The following is a 15,246-nucleotide window of genomic DNA, read 5'->3' as shown; positions in this document are numbered from 1 at the left end:
TCAGTCTGTTATATCTGGAGTATTTATCCTCTCTTATCCGGTGTCTTATGTGAATATAAGTATGCTCCCTCTAATTCTCTCTCTTTCTCTCTCTTTCTCTTCTCTCGAGGTCCTGAGCCCTAGGACCATGCCTCAGGACTACCTGGCATGATGACTCCTTGCTGTCCCCAGTCCACCTGGTCATGCTGCTGCTCCAGTTTCAATTGTTCTGCCTGAGGCTATGGAACCCTGACCTGTTCACCAGACGTTCTACCTTGTCCCAGACCTGCTGTTTTCGACTCTCTCTCTCTCTCTCTACCGCACCTGCTGTCTCTAACTCTGAATGAAAAGCCAACTGACATTTACTCCTGACGTGCTGACCTGTTGTGCGCTCTACAACCACTGTGATGATTATTATTTGACCCTGCTGGTCATCTATGAACGTTTGAACATCTTGGCCATGTACTGTTGTAATCTCCACCCGTCACAGCCAGAAGAGGACTGGCCACCCCTCAGAGCCTGGTTCCTCTCTAGGGTGCTTCCTAGGTTCCTGCCTTTCTAGGGAGTTATTCCTAGCCACCGTGCTTCTACACCTGCATTGCTTGCTGCTTGGGGTTTCAGGCCGGGTTTCTATACAGCACTTTGTGACATCAGCTGATGTAAGAAGGGCTTTATAAATACATTTAATTGATTGATTGAACTAAGTTAGCAGATATATGCACAGGGAGGGGTTAATAACCCTACCTTAGCTTCACTTGGTGTGCTGGTATGAGTAGTTTGTGTGTTCTGCAGGTGTCTCCATAGCAACCTGTTGCTGTTGTCCTCCGTTCTCCTGCAAGAAAAGGAAGAAAATGGAGTGGAACAGTAATAACAGGTCCCTGAGTTAAAAACTGCTTAAGTAAATGCATGGTTTTGAACTTGTTTGTAAAATAAGCCCCCTATTGTCATCCCCTTAACTTGCTCTGCATAATTAATTCTTATGGTGTTGGTTGGGGTCTCACCTCTACAGGGACACTGGAGGGAGGCACTGCTTGGTACTGGGGGATGTATGTCCCCTGCATAGTTGTGTTGGCAGGCATAAACTGTGACAGGATGAGAGGAGAATAAATCATCAGTCATTATTTCTGTGTAGAGATCCAACTGAGACACAGGCAACTGCTTTTCTCTTCACTTTCAACTTCAATTCAGTACAACTTGATTCAGTTCAATGTGTTTTAGTCTTGAGATGAGACTAGGGGACCAAAGGGGGGGGGGTAGAGTGGGTAGTTGAAGGGGTGGAGTGGGAGGTGGAGTGGGTATCTGTAGGGTACTAACCGTGCCCGTGCCGCCCAGGGATAGGTGGCTGAGCTGCTGGGTCATGGTGCCCATCATGGAGGTGGGCTGGATGGACATAGCATGGTCCATGGTTGGAGTCAGGACTGTGCCCTGAGAGAGAGGTGGAGGAAGAGAGAGGGAAGGAGAGAGAGTGGTTGTGTGAGACAGAGAGAAGTGGATGGAGAGAGATGGAGAAAAGAGAGGGGGAAGGAGAGAGAGTGGTTGTGTGAGACAGCGAGAAGTAGAGGGAGAGAGATGGGGAAAAGAGAGAGGAAAGGAGAGAGAGTGGTTATGTGAGACAGAGAGAAGTGGATGGAGAGAGATGGGGAAAAGAGAGGGGGAAGGAGAGAGAGTGGTTATGTGAGACAGAGAGAAGTGGAGGGAGAGAGATGGGGAAAAGAGAGAGGGAAGGAGAGAGAGTGGTTGTGTGAGACAGAGAGAAGTGGAGAGAGAGAGATGGGGAAAAGAGAGGCAGGGTTCCAACAAAGAGAAGTGGACAAATAGCCAATAAATCAGAGACATGATTAGAGAGAGAGAGAGAGAGAGAGAGAGAGAGAGAGAGAGAGAGAGAGCGAGCGAGAGACAGGAATATAAAGAGACAGAATGACAAAGAAAAAAGGAGAGATAGAGAGATAGATGAGCAGAACTGCAAGCTAACCAGATGTAAAGAGAATAGTAAGGAGGAAGCTGCAGCAGCAGAGGTAGATAACACTATTTAATACTCACTGCAGGCTGCATGAGGTACGACTGGTGGTGCATCCAGGAGGGACTATGTAGCTGGAAAGAGGGATGAGGAAAATACAGGATCTTTACACACAAGCACACAGGGAAGAATGAGTGGAGATGAAATCTGAATATGGATAGAAAAACAACAATGACATAGCTCCTACGTCTACAGAGATATCCTCCATGTGTTTGTGAATGGTGGTTTGGTGGTGGTGGTAGTGATGTGTGTGTGTGTGCATGTGTGTGTGTGCATGTGTGTTTGTTCAGTGTTTGACCTGGAAGGATGAGATGGGTGAATGCATGTAGGGAGAGAGGGACGTCTGGGTGATCATCCGGTTTGGTGTCAGACCGTAGGGTGATGAATAGAACCTGCACAACACACACAAATCAAGATGTATGCATGTCAAATTATATTATAGAATTTACATTAATAAGAATTTATAATCGCATGTGCATGAAAGTAATTATTAAGTGATGCCAGATGATAGAACTACAAAATGTTACATTGAAGTAGATGATTGCAATACAATAAAGTAGTGTTGCAATGTCTTCTGCGTCTACCAGGAGTCAATAGTTCACCACAAACACATTACTTGTTTTTGTTGGTGGGCTGACTTTCTGTTTTTGTCTCTCTATACTCACCCATTCTGTAAGGCTGTGGGGTCATATGCTAGCGTCATCCCTCCCTGGGAAAACAACACAAATAAGTCAGAATAAAGACGTAAAGGACACAATCACATATAAAATCAATTATGTTAAAGCCCCCATGCAGTCTTTGTCATTTTATTGTTTTTAAGTCATCACTGTATGTCTAATAAATCAAAGCAAATCAAATGCTATTTGTCACACGTGCCGAATACAACCTTACTTTCAAGCCCTTAACCAACAATACAGTTCAAGAAATATAACTAAGAAAATATTTACCAAATAAACTAAAGTGAAAAAAATATATTTAAAAAATAAGCAAAAGTAACACAAGAAAAGTATACAACATTAACAAGGCTATATACAGGGGGTACTGGTACCGAGGCAATGTGCGGGGATACAGCTTAGTTGAGGTCATTTGTAAAGTGACTATGCATAGGGTCAATATAAATAGTCCGGGTGGCCATTTGATTAATTGTTCAGCAGTCTTATGGCTTGGGGGTAGAAGCTGTTAAGGAGCCTTTTGACCCTGGTCTTGGTGCTCCGGTAGTGCTTGGGTGACCGGAGTCTTTGATAATATTTTGGGCCTTCCTCTGACACCGCCTAGTATACAAGTCCTGGATGTCAGGAAGCTTGGCCCCAGTGATGTACTGGGCCTTACAGGCTGACTACACCGCTCGAGTTGCGTGCGCGAGTGTTGCAAATTAAATTTAGAAATCTAGATTTTTCAATTATTGCACCCACACTGCTCGCACGCGCCAACAAGAGTCTGCGTTGCCAAGGGCTAAAATAGAAGTCAGTTCTATTTCTGACGCAGATCGTGTTGCAAGTCCTGCCTCTCCCATCTCCTCATTGGTTTATAGAAGCAGGTACCCATGCGCCATCTCCTCATTGGTTATACCCACGTGGGTGACTGAAAAGCGAACGAGGTCAGTGGTGGTAATGCACCTAATTTATGAAAGTTGCCAATCGCAATATAAAGAGAAGAAAAAGCCTGGAAAGAGGAAAGATGACTAGAAACAATTAGACTGACCATTTATGTGTGGGTTAATTGTCAGAGTAGAGGACCTTGTGCATTTCAGGTAAAATAACAACACAATGTTTATATCCCAGGAAAAATTAGCTAGCAACAGCAAGCTAGCTAAACAGGACAAATTAGCTAGCAAGCTAGCTAGCTAAATTTCCATAAATGTTTCATGCTTTTCTACCTGTCCCCAAATTAATGTAATTGGTTCAGAGTTTGTTTTGATATTTTAACCTGTGTGTCGTGATCGCGTTTGGTGTGGGGGGACAAAATACATTTATGCATGATGGCGCTCGCGCACAGCTGGTTTGGGTTCCGTGTTACGCACTGCCCTCTGTAGTGCCATACGGTCAGATGACGAGCGGTTGCCATACCAGGCGGTGATGCAACCGGTCAGGATGCTCTCTTTTTAAGGATCTGGGAACAAATGCCAAATCCTTTCAGTCTCCTGAGGGGGGAAAGGTGTTGTCGTGCCCTCTTCACAACTATCTTGGTGATGTGGACACCAAGGAACCTGAAAATCTCGACCCGCTCCACTTCAGCCCCGTCAATGTAAATGGGGGCATGTTCGGCCCTCCTTTTCCTATAGTCCACGATCAGCTCCTTTGTCTTGCTCACACTGCCAGGTCTCTAACCTCCTCCCTATAGGCTAACTCATCGTTGTCGGTGAGGCCTACCACTGTCGTCTGCAAACTTAATGATGGTGTTGGAGTCGTTCTTGTCCACGCAGTCATGTGTGCACAGGGAGTACATGAGGGGTTCTAAGCATGCACCCCTAAGGGGCCCCAGTGTTGAGGATCAGCGAAGCAGATGTGTTTTTGCCTACCCTTACCACCTGGGGACGGCCCTTCAGAAAGTCCAGGATCCAGAGGGAGGTGTTTAGTTTAGGTCCATAGCTTAGTGATGAGCTTTGTGGGCACTATGGTGTTGAATGCTGAGCTCTAGTCAATGAATAGCATTCTCACATTGCTGCTCCTTTTGTCCAGGTGGGAAAGGGCAGTGTGGAGTGAGATTGAGATTGTGTTATCTGTGGATCTGTTGGCGGTACCCGAATTGGAGTGGGTCTAGGGTTTCATAGCTTCATAGCTCCTGAAGTGAGTGCTACGGGGCGGTAATCATTTAGGCAGGTTACCTTCACTTTCTTGGGCACATGGACTATGGTGGTCTGTTTGAAACATGTACAGTAGGTATTACAGACTCGATCAAGGAAAGGTTGAAAATGTCAGTGAAGACACTTCCCAGTTGGTCCACGCATGCTTGGAGTATATGTCCTGGTAATCTGTCTGGACCCGCAGCTTTGTGAATGTTGACCTGTTTAAAGGTCTTGCTCACATTGGCTACAGAGAGCGTGATCACACAGTCGTGGAACAGCTGATGCTCTCATGCATGCTTCGGTGTTGCTTGCCTCGAAGCAAGCATAAAAGGCATTTAGATCGTCTGGTAAGTTCGTGTCACTGGGTCACTCGCAGCTGGGTTTCACTTTGTAGACCGTAATATTTTTCAAGCCCTGCCAAATCTGACAAGCATCAGAGCCGGTGCAGTAGGATTCAATCTTAGTCCTGTATTGATACTTTGCCTGTTTGATTGCTTGTCTGAGGGCATAGCAAGATTTCTTATAAGCGTTTGGATTCGTGTCTCGCTCCTTGAAAGCGGCAGCTCTAGCCTTTAGCTCGGTGCGGATGTTGCCTGTAATTCATGGCTTCTGGTTGGGAAATGTACGTATGGTTACTGTAGGGACAACGTCATTGATGCACATCTTGATGAAGACGGTGACTAAGGTGGTACAGTAAGATCCTCAATGCCATTGGATGACGCTTTTTAACCTTTCGCTGCCCGCACCCGTCCGCCTGACTAGCATCCCTACTCTGGACAGTTCAAACCTAGAATATGGACAACTACAAATACCTAGGTGTCTGGCTAGACTGTAAACTCTCCTTCCAGACTCATATCAAACATCTCCAATCCAAAATCAAATCTAGAATCGGCTTCCTATTTCGCAACAAAGCCTCCTTCACTCACACCGCCAAACTTGCCCTCGTAAAACTGACTATCCTACCGATCCTCGACTTCGGCGATGTCATCTACAAAATAGCTTCCAATTTCTCTACTCAGCAAATTGGATGCAGTCTATCACAGTGCCATCCGTTTTGTTACCAAAGCGCCTTATACCACCCACCACTGCGACCTGTATGCTCTAGTCGGCTGGCCCTCGCTACATATTCATCACCAGACCCACTGGCTCCAGGTCATCTACAAGTCTATGCTAGGTAAAGCTCCACCTTATCTCAGCTCACTGGTCACGATAACAACACCCACCCGTAGCACGCGCTCCAGCAGGTATATCTCACTGGTCATCCCCAAAGCCAGCACCCCCTTTGGCCGCCTTTCCTTCCAGTTCTCTGCTGCCAGTGACTGGAATGAATTGCAAAAATCGCTGATGCTGGAGACTTAAATTTGCCTCACTAACTTTAAACATCAGCTATCTGAGCAGCTAACCGATCGCTGCAGCTGTACATAGTCCATCTGTAAATAGCCCACCCAATCTACCTACCTCATCCCCATATTGTTTTTATTTACTTTGCTGCTCTTTTGCACACCAGTATCACTATTTACACACCATCATCTGCTCAACTATCACTCCAGTGTTAATCTGCTAAATTGTAATTACTTTGCTACTATGGCTTATTTATTGCCATACCTTCTCATGCCATTTGCACACACTGTATATAGACTTTATTTTTTTCTATTGTTGACTGTACGCTTGTTTATTCCATGTAATTCTGTGTTGTTTCTGCTGCACTGCTTTGCTTTAACTTGGCCAGGTCGCAGTTGTAAATGAGAACTTGTTCTCGACTAGCTTACCTGGTTAAATAAAGGTTAAATAAAGGTGAAATAATGGTGAAATATTTTTAAAATGAATCCCGGAACATATTCCAATCTGTAGTAGCAAAACAGTCCTGTAGCATAGCATCCATGTCATCTGGATCCATGTCATCCATGTCATCTGACCACTTCCGTATTGAGAGAGTCACTGGTACTGGCGAGGATGAGCTTTTTATGCGTCTGTGTGTGGAGTAAAGGTGGTCTAGTGTTTTTTTCCTCTGGTTGCACATGTGACATGCTGGTAGAAATGAGGTAGAACAGATTTTTAGTTTGCCTGCATTAAAGTCCCCAGCCACTAGGAGTGCCGCTTCTGGGTGAGCATTTTCTTGTTTGCTAATGGCCTTATACAGCTCATTGAGTGCGATCTTAGTGCCAGAATCGGTTTGTGGTGGTAAATAGACGGCTACGAATAATATAGATGAACTCTCTTGGTAGATAGTGTGGTCTACAGCTTATCATGAAGTATTCTACCTCAGGTGAGCAATACCTCGAGACTTCTTTAATATTAGACATCGCGCAGCAGCAGTTCTTGACAAAAAGACACACAACCCCGCCCCTCGTCTTACAAGACATAGCTGCTCTGTCCTGCCAATGCTCGGAGAAGTTATCCTGCTCTATATTATAAGTGTCTATACTATCAGTGTCTATATTATTCGTGGCTAAGCCGTTGATGCACCTAGATGTTTCCACTTCACAATAACAGCACTTACAGTTGACCGGAGCAGCTATAGCAGGGCAGAAATTTGACAAACTGACTTGTTGGAAAGGTGGCATCCTATGACGGCGCCACGTTGAAAGTCACTGAGCTCTTCAATATGGGCCATTCTACTGCCAATGTGTGTCTATGGAGATTGCATGGCTGTGTGCTCGATTGTATAAACCTGTCAGCAACAGATGGGCTAAAATAGACAAATCCACTAATTTGAAGGAGTGTGCACATACTTTTGGCAATGTTATATATTTAGGTTTGCCATAACAAAGGGGTTGAATACTTATTGACTCAAGACATTTCAGCTTTTAATTTTTGTATTCATTTGTTTAAAAATAATGATAATAATAATCATTTTTTCACAAACATAATTTCACTTTGGGTTATTCTGTGTAGGCCAGTGACACTAACTCTCAACGTAATCAGTTTTAAATTCAGGCTTTAACATAACAAAATATGGGGTGTGAATTCTTTCTGAAGGCAATGTAGTTAGTTTAAATGTTATACATGATAACCTTAGATAGTTTGTACAGCATCTACAGACAAACTAGCCAAATAAAGTGTTACAGCAGAGAGAACAGTCTATGGCTTGGGTGGCTGAAGTCTTAAACCATTTTTGGGCTTTCCTCTGACAGCGCCTGATATAGAAGTCCTGGATGGCAGGGAGCTCAGCCCCAGTGATGTACTGGGCCGTACTCCCCACCCTCTGTAGTGCTTGTGGTCATGCCCTCCGCACAACTGTGTGGGGACCATGTTAATGCCTTAGTGATGTGGACACCAAGGAACTAGAAGCTCTCGACCCACTCCACTACAGCCCCATCGATGTGGATGGGGGCATGTTCTCCCCTCCGTTCCCTGTAGTCCACGATCAGCTCCTTTGTCTTGCTGACATTGAGAGAGAGAGAGGTTGTTGTCCTGGCACCACACTGCCAGGTCTCTGACCTCCTCCCTATAGGCTGCCTCATCGCACTCCACTACAGCCCCATCGATGTGGATGGGGGCGTGTTCTCCCCTCCGTTCCCTGTAGTCCACGATCAGCTCCTTTGTCTTGCTGACATTGAGAGAGAGGTTGTTGTCCTGGCACCACACTGCCAGGTCTCTGACCTCCTCCCTATAGGCTGCCTCATCGTCGTCGGTGATCAGACCTTCCACCGTTGTGTCTTCAGCAAACTTGATGATGGTGTTGGAGTCATGCGTGGCCATGCAGTTGTGGTTAAACAGGGAGTACAAGAGGGTACTAAGCACACACCCCTGAGGGGCCCAGTTTTGATGGTCAACGTGGTGGATGTGTTGTTACCTACCCTCACCGCCTGGGGACGGTCCACCAGGATCCAGTTGCAATAGAGATAGAGATTGAGATAGAGATTGAGTCATCTGTGGCTCTGTTGGGGCAATTGGAGTTGTCTAGGGTGTCTGGGATGATGGTCTTTCAAAGCATTTTGTGGCTATAGATGTGAGTGCTACGGGGCTTGAGTCATTTAAGGAAGGTTACCTTGGAATTCTTGGGCACAGGGACTATGGTGGTCTGCTTGAAACCAGTTGCTATTAAAGACCGGGTCAGGGATAGGTAAAAAATGTTAGTAAAGACCAGCTGGTCAGAGCTGATCCGCTAATAGGATGGTCTAGAACCCATCCCCTTACCCAGATGAAAATTCATTGGTATATTATAATCCGATCACATTGCGAAGTCATGATGTGGGCAAAAAGTTCCATCCCACCTGAACAGGTTGAAATTCCAGGCATTTTTTAAAACAGATCTTACACAAAAAGGGCATTTTCATTTTCACAACTTCAGAGTGTAATTTCGACCACAAAAAAGTGTTTTAACTGCACTGCCCCTTTATGAATGTTTAGGGTTAGACACAGAATCCATGTGAGATCAGATTCCAGCTCTATATTGCTTTGACAATGACATCTTGTTTAAAGTTTTTTTGGAACTAACATGCAGTCTCTAACTCTAAAAAATAAATAAATGAAATCCTCCACCCGTGTAATCAAGCCACTCACCATCTCTCCATCCCTGGCCCAGGGCCTGCCATTCTGAAGGTACTTCCCCTGGTTCTGCCTCTTTTTCTGTCCCCCGTCTGCAAACTTGCACAATAATGGTTCAGGGGGCACTGTGGGGAGAGGAACAGATGAAATCAGAGGGTGAATTCAATGGGAGGCTAGGAATAATAATCCACTGGAAGAGTTGAGAGGTAAAGCCAGGAGCCTGGGATCAGAGACCAAGGACTTGTTCAGACAAAAATCCTAGCCCCTAACCTCTTAGTTTCCTTAGACAGATGGATTGCCTCCAACAACGTAACAATGCTCCAGCTTATATGTCTTTAGAAGTTCCAGCATCAGTTGGGACAGAGAGGTGTTGGAAATGGGACGTGCGTCACCTGTGACGTCACTGCCGTATCTGCTTTTTGCCCTAGCTAAACGGTAGATTCTAAGTGGGATCCTTGGTACGTCCATACCCTAACCTTAACCCCAACCCTCACACTAACCCTAACCTTAACCACAACCATAACCTAACCCTAAAAAAATGTACTTCAATGGGGTGATGTCACAATCCCACTTATACTTTTCCCTAGCTAACCATGAGCAAAATTCCTGCCCGCATTTTAAGCCCCACCTACGATTTGTTGGGAGAGTTGTCTGTCTGAAGAGGACGTTCATCGGAACAAATGCTTTTCCTTTTTCAAAATGTCCAAGAGATTTAGACATCCTGCCCAGACCTAGTGCTCCTAGGTCCGGGTTTCCAAGACTACTAACCTCTAGATACGTGTGGAGATCTGTGAGGATTTAATAGGTTTAAGCAATATCGTGTTAGCTCTACCTTTAACTCTGATACACTTTAAAAATAACACCCACAAATCTAGAAGTTTCAACTACTTATTATTATGCAACTGGTTCCACAGACTTTTTTTCCTTTACTCAACTTTTCTGTGTTACCTGAACTTAACATTTTTAGTTGGTCCAAATATGAGAAAACGTAGGCAAAAATTCTGTCAATTTAAAATTATATATTTGCTCAATTTGTCTTGTACTGTATGTTCATTCAATTAGGATGCTCTCATCTTATCTATGAACATAGACAGGGCTCCAACTCCTCTAGCTCCACAATGAGATATGGTGCAGGCCAGAACGCGGGCTGTTAGCCAGCCTGACAGCTTAGTGGAGTCTGCCACTAGCACAGGTCAGTGTAGCCAGCTCAGCTATCCCCATTGAGACCGTGTCTGTGCCTCGATCTAGGTTGGGCAAAACTAAACATGGCGGTGTTGACTTTAGCAATCTCACTGGAATAAAGACCTCCTCCATTCCTGTCATTATTGAAAGAGATTGTGATATCTCACATTTCAAAATAGGGCTACTTAATGTTAGATCCCTCACATCCAAAGCAGTTATAGTCAATTAACTAATCACTGATCACAATCTTGATGTGATTGGCCTGACTGAAACATGGCTGAAGTCTGATGAATTTACGGTGTTAAATGAGGCCTCTCCTCCTAGTTACACTAGTGACCATATCCCCCGCACATCCCGCAAAGGCGGAGGTGTTGCTAACATTTACAAAACCAAAGCTAGAGCTTATACTCATGAAATCTATGCAGCCTACTAAATCACTATTTATAGGTACTGTTTACATGCCTCCTGGGCCATATACAGCGTTCCTCACTGAGTTCCCTGAATTCCTATCGGACTTTGTAGACACGGCAGATAATATTAACATTTTTGGGGACTTTAATATTCACATGGAAAAGTCCACAGACCCACTTCAAAAGGCTTTCGGACCTACTCACTGCCACAGTCATATTCTGGACCTAGTTTAGTCCCGCAGAATAAATATTGTGGATCTTAATGTTGTTCCTCATAATCCTGGACTATCGGACCACCATTTTATTATGTTTGCAATCGCAACAAATAATCTGCTCAGACCCCAACCAAGGATCATCAAAAGCCATGCTATAAATTCTCGGACAACCCAAAGATTTTGTAGATGCCCTTCAAGCTTCCAGAAAATTGGAAAGGAAATGGTGCTACACCAAACTGGAAATCTTCTGATTAGCTTGGAAAGGCAGTCCCGTGCAGTATCGAAGAGCCCTCACTGCTGCTCGATCATCCTATTTTTCCAACCTAATTAAGTAGAATAAGAACAATCCTACATTTTTTGATACTGTCGCAAAGCTAACTAAAAAGCAGCATTTCACTTCAGCAGTGATAAATTCATGAACTTCTTTGAGGAAAAGATCATGATCATTAGAAAGCAAATTATGGACTCCTCTTTAAATCTGTGTATTTCTCCAAAGCTCAGTTGTCCTGAGTCTGCACAACACTGCCAGGACCTAGGCTCAAGGGAGTCGCTCAAGTTGTTTAATACTTTATCTCTTGACACATTGATGAAAATAGTCATGGCCTCTAAACCTTCAAGCTGCATACTGGACCCTATTCCAACTAAACTACTGAAAGAGCTACTTCCTGTGCTTGGCCCTCCTATGTTGAACATAATAAACGGCTCCCTATCCACCGGATGTGTACCAAACTCACTAAAAGTGGCAGTAATAAAGCCTCTCTTGAAAAAGCCTAACCTTGACCCAGAAAATATAAAAAACTATCGGCCTATATAAAATTTCCCATTCCTCTCAAAATCTTTATAAAAAGCTGTTGCGCAGCAACTCACTGCCTTCCTGAAGACTAACAATTTGTTTTTATTTTATTTTAATTTTATTTACCCATTATTTTACCAGGTAAGTTGACTGAGAACACAAACCTGCACTCGTGAAGGTGGTAAATGACCTTTAATGGCGTCAGACCAAGGCTCTGCATCTGTCCTCGTGCTCCTAGACCTTAGTGCTGCTTTTGATACCATCGATCACCACATTAATTTGGAGAGTTTAGAAACTGAAATTATTCTCCACAAACAAGTTCTGGCCTGGTTTAGATCTTATCTGTCAGAAAGATGTCTCTGTGAATGGTTTGTCCACTGACAAATCAAATGTAAATTTCAATGTTCCTCAAGGTTTTAGGAGGTCTATTGTTTTCACTATATATTTTACCTCTTGGCAGAGGTGTGGACTCGAGTCACATGACTTGGACTCGAGTCAGACGCGAGTCACAAATATGATGACTTGCAACTCGACTTTAACACCAATGACTCATGACTTAACTTGGACTTGAGCCTTTCGACTCGAACTGACTTGATGTCCTCCTCAAGCCCAAATATAAAAAATGATGCTATTAAAAAAAGTGTGCAGCGCATCAACTCTTCATTTAATGGATTACAGTTTGAATCAGACAGCAGTCAATCAAATTGTGCCAGCTGAGAAAAAGTTGTGTTGGGCAGTGGAGGGGAATGTCGGCAGGTGAATTCAGATGGAGCCCTTGGAAAGATGATACCCCAAATTATTATTTTCGGATGTAAATACAACGCTGTATCAACAAAAAACTAATTGCAACTTGTAAAACATGCAGGAAGAAAATGACAGATGGAGGCGCAACAACTTCCAACTTTGTTCGACATTTGAAGCTGCACAAAGAACGGTAAGTCGTGGCTAATATAGCCGACAGCTTTATATAACTTTACTGGTGTATCATGCAGGCTAACGTAACGTTAAATCAATTAGCCTCCACACAGTCAGTCAGTGCGGGAACGTGATCATTGCACCCAAGATTGAGCTACAACTGGCTAGGCTGTTGGTAGCCTAAATCCTGCCTGATGTTACTGCTGTTCCTGAAACCATTAACATACGTTAGCCTACTGTAACCACACAGAGAGAGAGTGTGTGTGTGTTAAGGTTGGATGATTGTGTAAAAGCCTACATTGCCCAACTGCGCCCCATAGCGATCCTCGATAGTCGATCACTATTGGGGGGGGGGGGGGGGGGGTCATGGCTACCCATGTATTTCCATGGAAATATCATGTTTATTTGGAAAGTAAAAAATATATAGATATTTTTTAAAGCATTCATGATTTACGTAAATGTAATATACAATTAATCATTACTCTTGTTAAAAATATGAAATGGTATTACATTTGGTGAGGAGCACATTATGACTTGTTTAGGACTCAAAACTCAAAGTTTAGGACTTGAGACTTGACTTGCCTGTCTTGACTTGGAACTTGACTTTGGACTTGAGTGCTAAGACTTGAGACTTACTTGTGACTTATATAACAATGACTTGGTCCCACCTCTGCCTCTTGGTGATTTCATTCGGAAACATAATGTTAGCTATGCGGACGATACACAGCTGTACATTTCGATGAAACATGGTGAAGCCCCAAAATCGCCCTCCTTGGAAGCCTGTGTTTCAGACATAAGGAAGTGGATGGCGGACAAAAACAGACAAAACAGAAATGCTAGTTCTAGGTCCCAAGAAACAAAGAGATCTTCTGTTGGATCTGACAATTAATCTTGATATTGGAACAGTTGTCTCAAATAAAACTGTGAAGGACCTCAGCGTTACTCTGGACCCTGATCTCTTATTTGACGTACATATCAAGACTGTTTCAAGGACATATTTTTTCAATCTACGTAACATTGCAAAAATCAGAAACTTTCTGTCCAAAAACGATGCAGAAATATTTAGCCATGCTTTTGTCACTTCTAGATTAGACAAGAGGTCGACCGATTAATGGGAATGGCCGATTAATTAGGGCCAATTTCAAGTTTTCAAAACAATCGGTAATCGGCATTTTTGGACACCGATCATGGCCGATAACATTGCACTCCACGAGGAGACTGCGTGGTAGGCTGAATACCTGTTATGCGAGTGCAGCAAGGAGCCAAGGTAAGGTGCTAGCTAGCATTAAACGCATCTTATAAAAAACAATCAATATTAACATAATCACTAGTTAACTACACATGGTTGATGATATTACTAGTTTATCTATCTTGTCCTGCGTTGCATATAATCGATGCGGTGCCTGTTAATTTATCATTGAATCATAGCCTACTTTGCCAAACAGGTGATTTAACAAGCGCATTCGCAAAAAAAAGCACTGTCGCTGCACCAATGTGTACCTAACCATAAACATCAAAGCCTTTCTTATAATCAATAAACAATTATATATTTTTAAACCTGCATATTTAGTTAATATTTCCTGCTAACATTCATTTCTTTTAACTAGGGAAATTGTGTCACTTCTCTTGCATTCTGTGCATGCAGCAGTTTGGGCCGCCTGGCTCGTTGCGAACTGTGAAGACAATTTTTTCTTAACACAGACAGCCAGCGTCGCCAAACGGGGGAGGATTTAACGAAAGCGTATTTTCGAAAAAAGCATAATCATTGCATGAAAGTACCTAACCATAAACATCAATGCCTTTCTTCACTTTTTTGGGATAGGTGGCAGCATTTTCACTTTTGGATGAATAGCATGCCCAGAGTGAACTGCCTCCTACTCAGTCCCAGATGCTAAGATATGCATTTTATTATTATCATTGGATAGAAAAAACTCTGAATTTTCTAAAACTGCTTGAATGATGTCTGTGAGTATAACAGAACTCATATGGCAGGCAAAAACCTGAGAAAAAATCCAAACAGGAAGTGGGAAATCTGAGGTTTGTAGTTTTTGAACTCACCCCTATTGAATACACAGTGGGATATTGGTTATGTTGCACTTCCTAAGGCTTCCACTAGATGTCAAGCGTCTTTAGAACGTTGTTTCAGGCTTCTACTGTGATGTGGGACCCGATGAGAGGTCTTTGAGTCAGTGGGCTGCCAACAGCCTCGTTCTCAGTCAAGCGCTTTCACTTGAGAGGTAGCTCTCGTTCCATTGCTTTTCTACAAACAATGGAATTCTCTGGTTGGAACATTATTGAACATTTATTATAAAAACATCCTAAAGATTGATTCTATACTTAGTTTGACAAGTTTCTTCGACCTGTAATATAACATTTTGAACGTTTCGACCGAATGGACCAGATCGCGCATTTGGATTTGTTTACCAAACACCCTAACAAAAGAAGATATTGGGCATAAA

At 43.4% G+C, this 15,246-nt stretch overlaps 1 protein-coding gene across 1 annotated transcript in view; it reads right to left on the bottom strand.

The window, feature by feature from the left end:
• LOC115140614 (RNA-binding motif, single-stranded-interacting protein 2-like) overlaps positions 1-15,246 on the bottom strand; it is a 62,739-nt gene that overhangs the window by 4,903 nt on the left and 42,590 nt on the right. The window contains exons 7-13 of the mRNA XM_029678966.2: positions 9,288-9,397; positions 2,662-2,705; positions 2,295-2,388; positions 2,020-2,070; positions 1,294-1,404; positions 981-1,061; positions 724-811 (exon numbers count right to left, since the gene is read on the bottom strand). Coding sequence (XP_029534826.1) covers positions 731-811; positions 981-1,061; positions 1,294-1,404; positions 2,020-2,070; positions 2,295-2,388; positions 2,662-2,705; positions 9,288-9,397 — 572 coding nt within the window. The 3' untranslated portion in view covers positions 724-730. The remainder of the gene's footprint in view (positions 1-723; positions 812-980; positions 1,062-1,293; positions 1,405-2,019; positions 2,071-2,294; positions 2,389-2,661; positions 2,706-9,287; positions 9,398-15,246) is intronic.

The sequence above is a fragment of the Oncorhynchus nerka genome, linkage group LG2 (assembly GCF_034236695.1).
Source record: "Oncorhynchus nerka isolate Pitt River linkage group LG2, Oner_Uvic_2.0, whole genome shotgun sequence".
NCBI lineage: Eukaryota > Metazoa > Chordata > Actinopteri > Salmoniformes > Salmonidae > Oncorhynchus > Oncorhynchus nerka.
The sequence above is the reverse complement of the archived record's forward strand: the minus strand, read 5'-3'. Positions and strand labels throughout refer to the sequence as shown.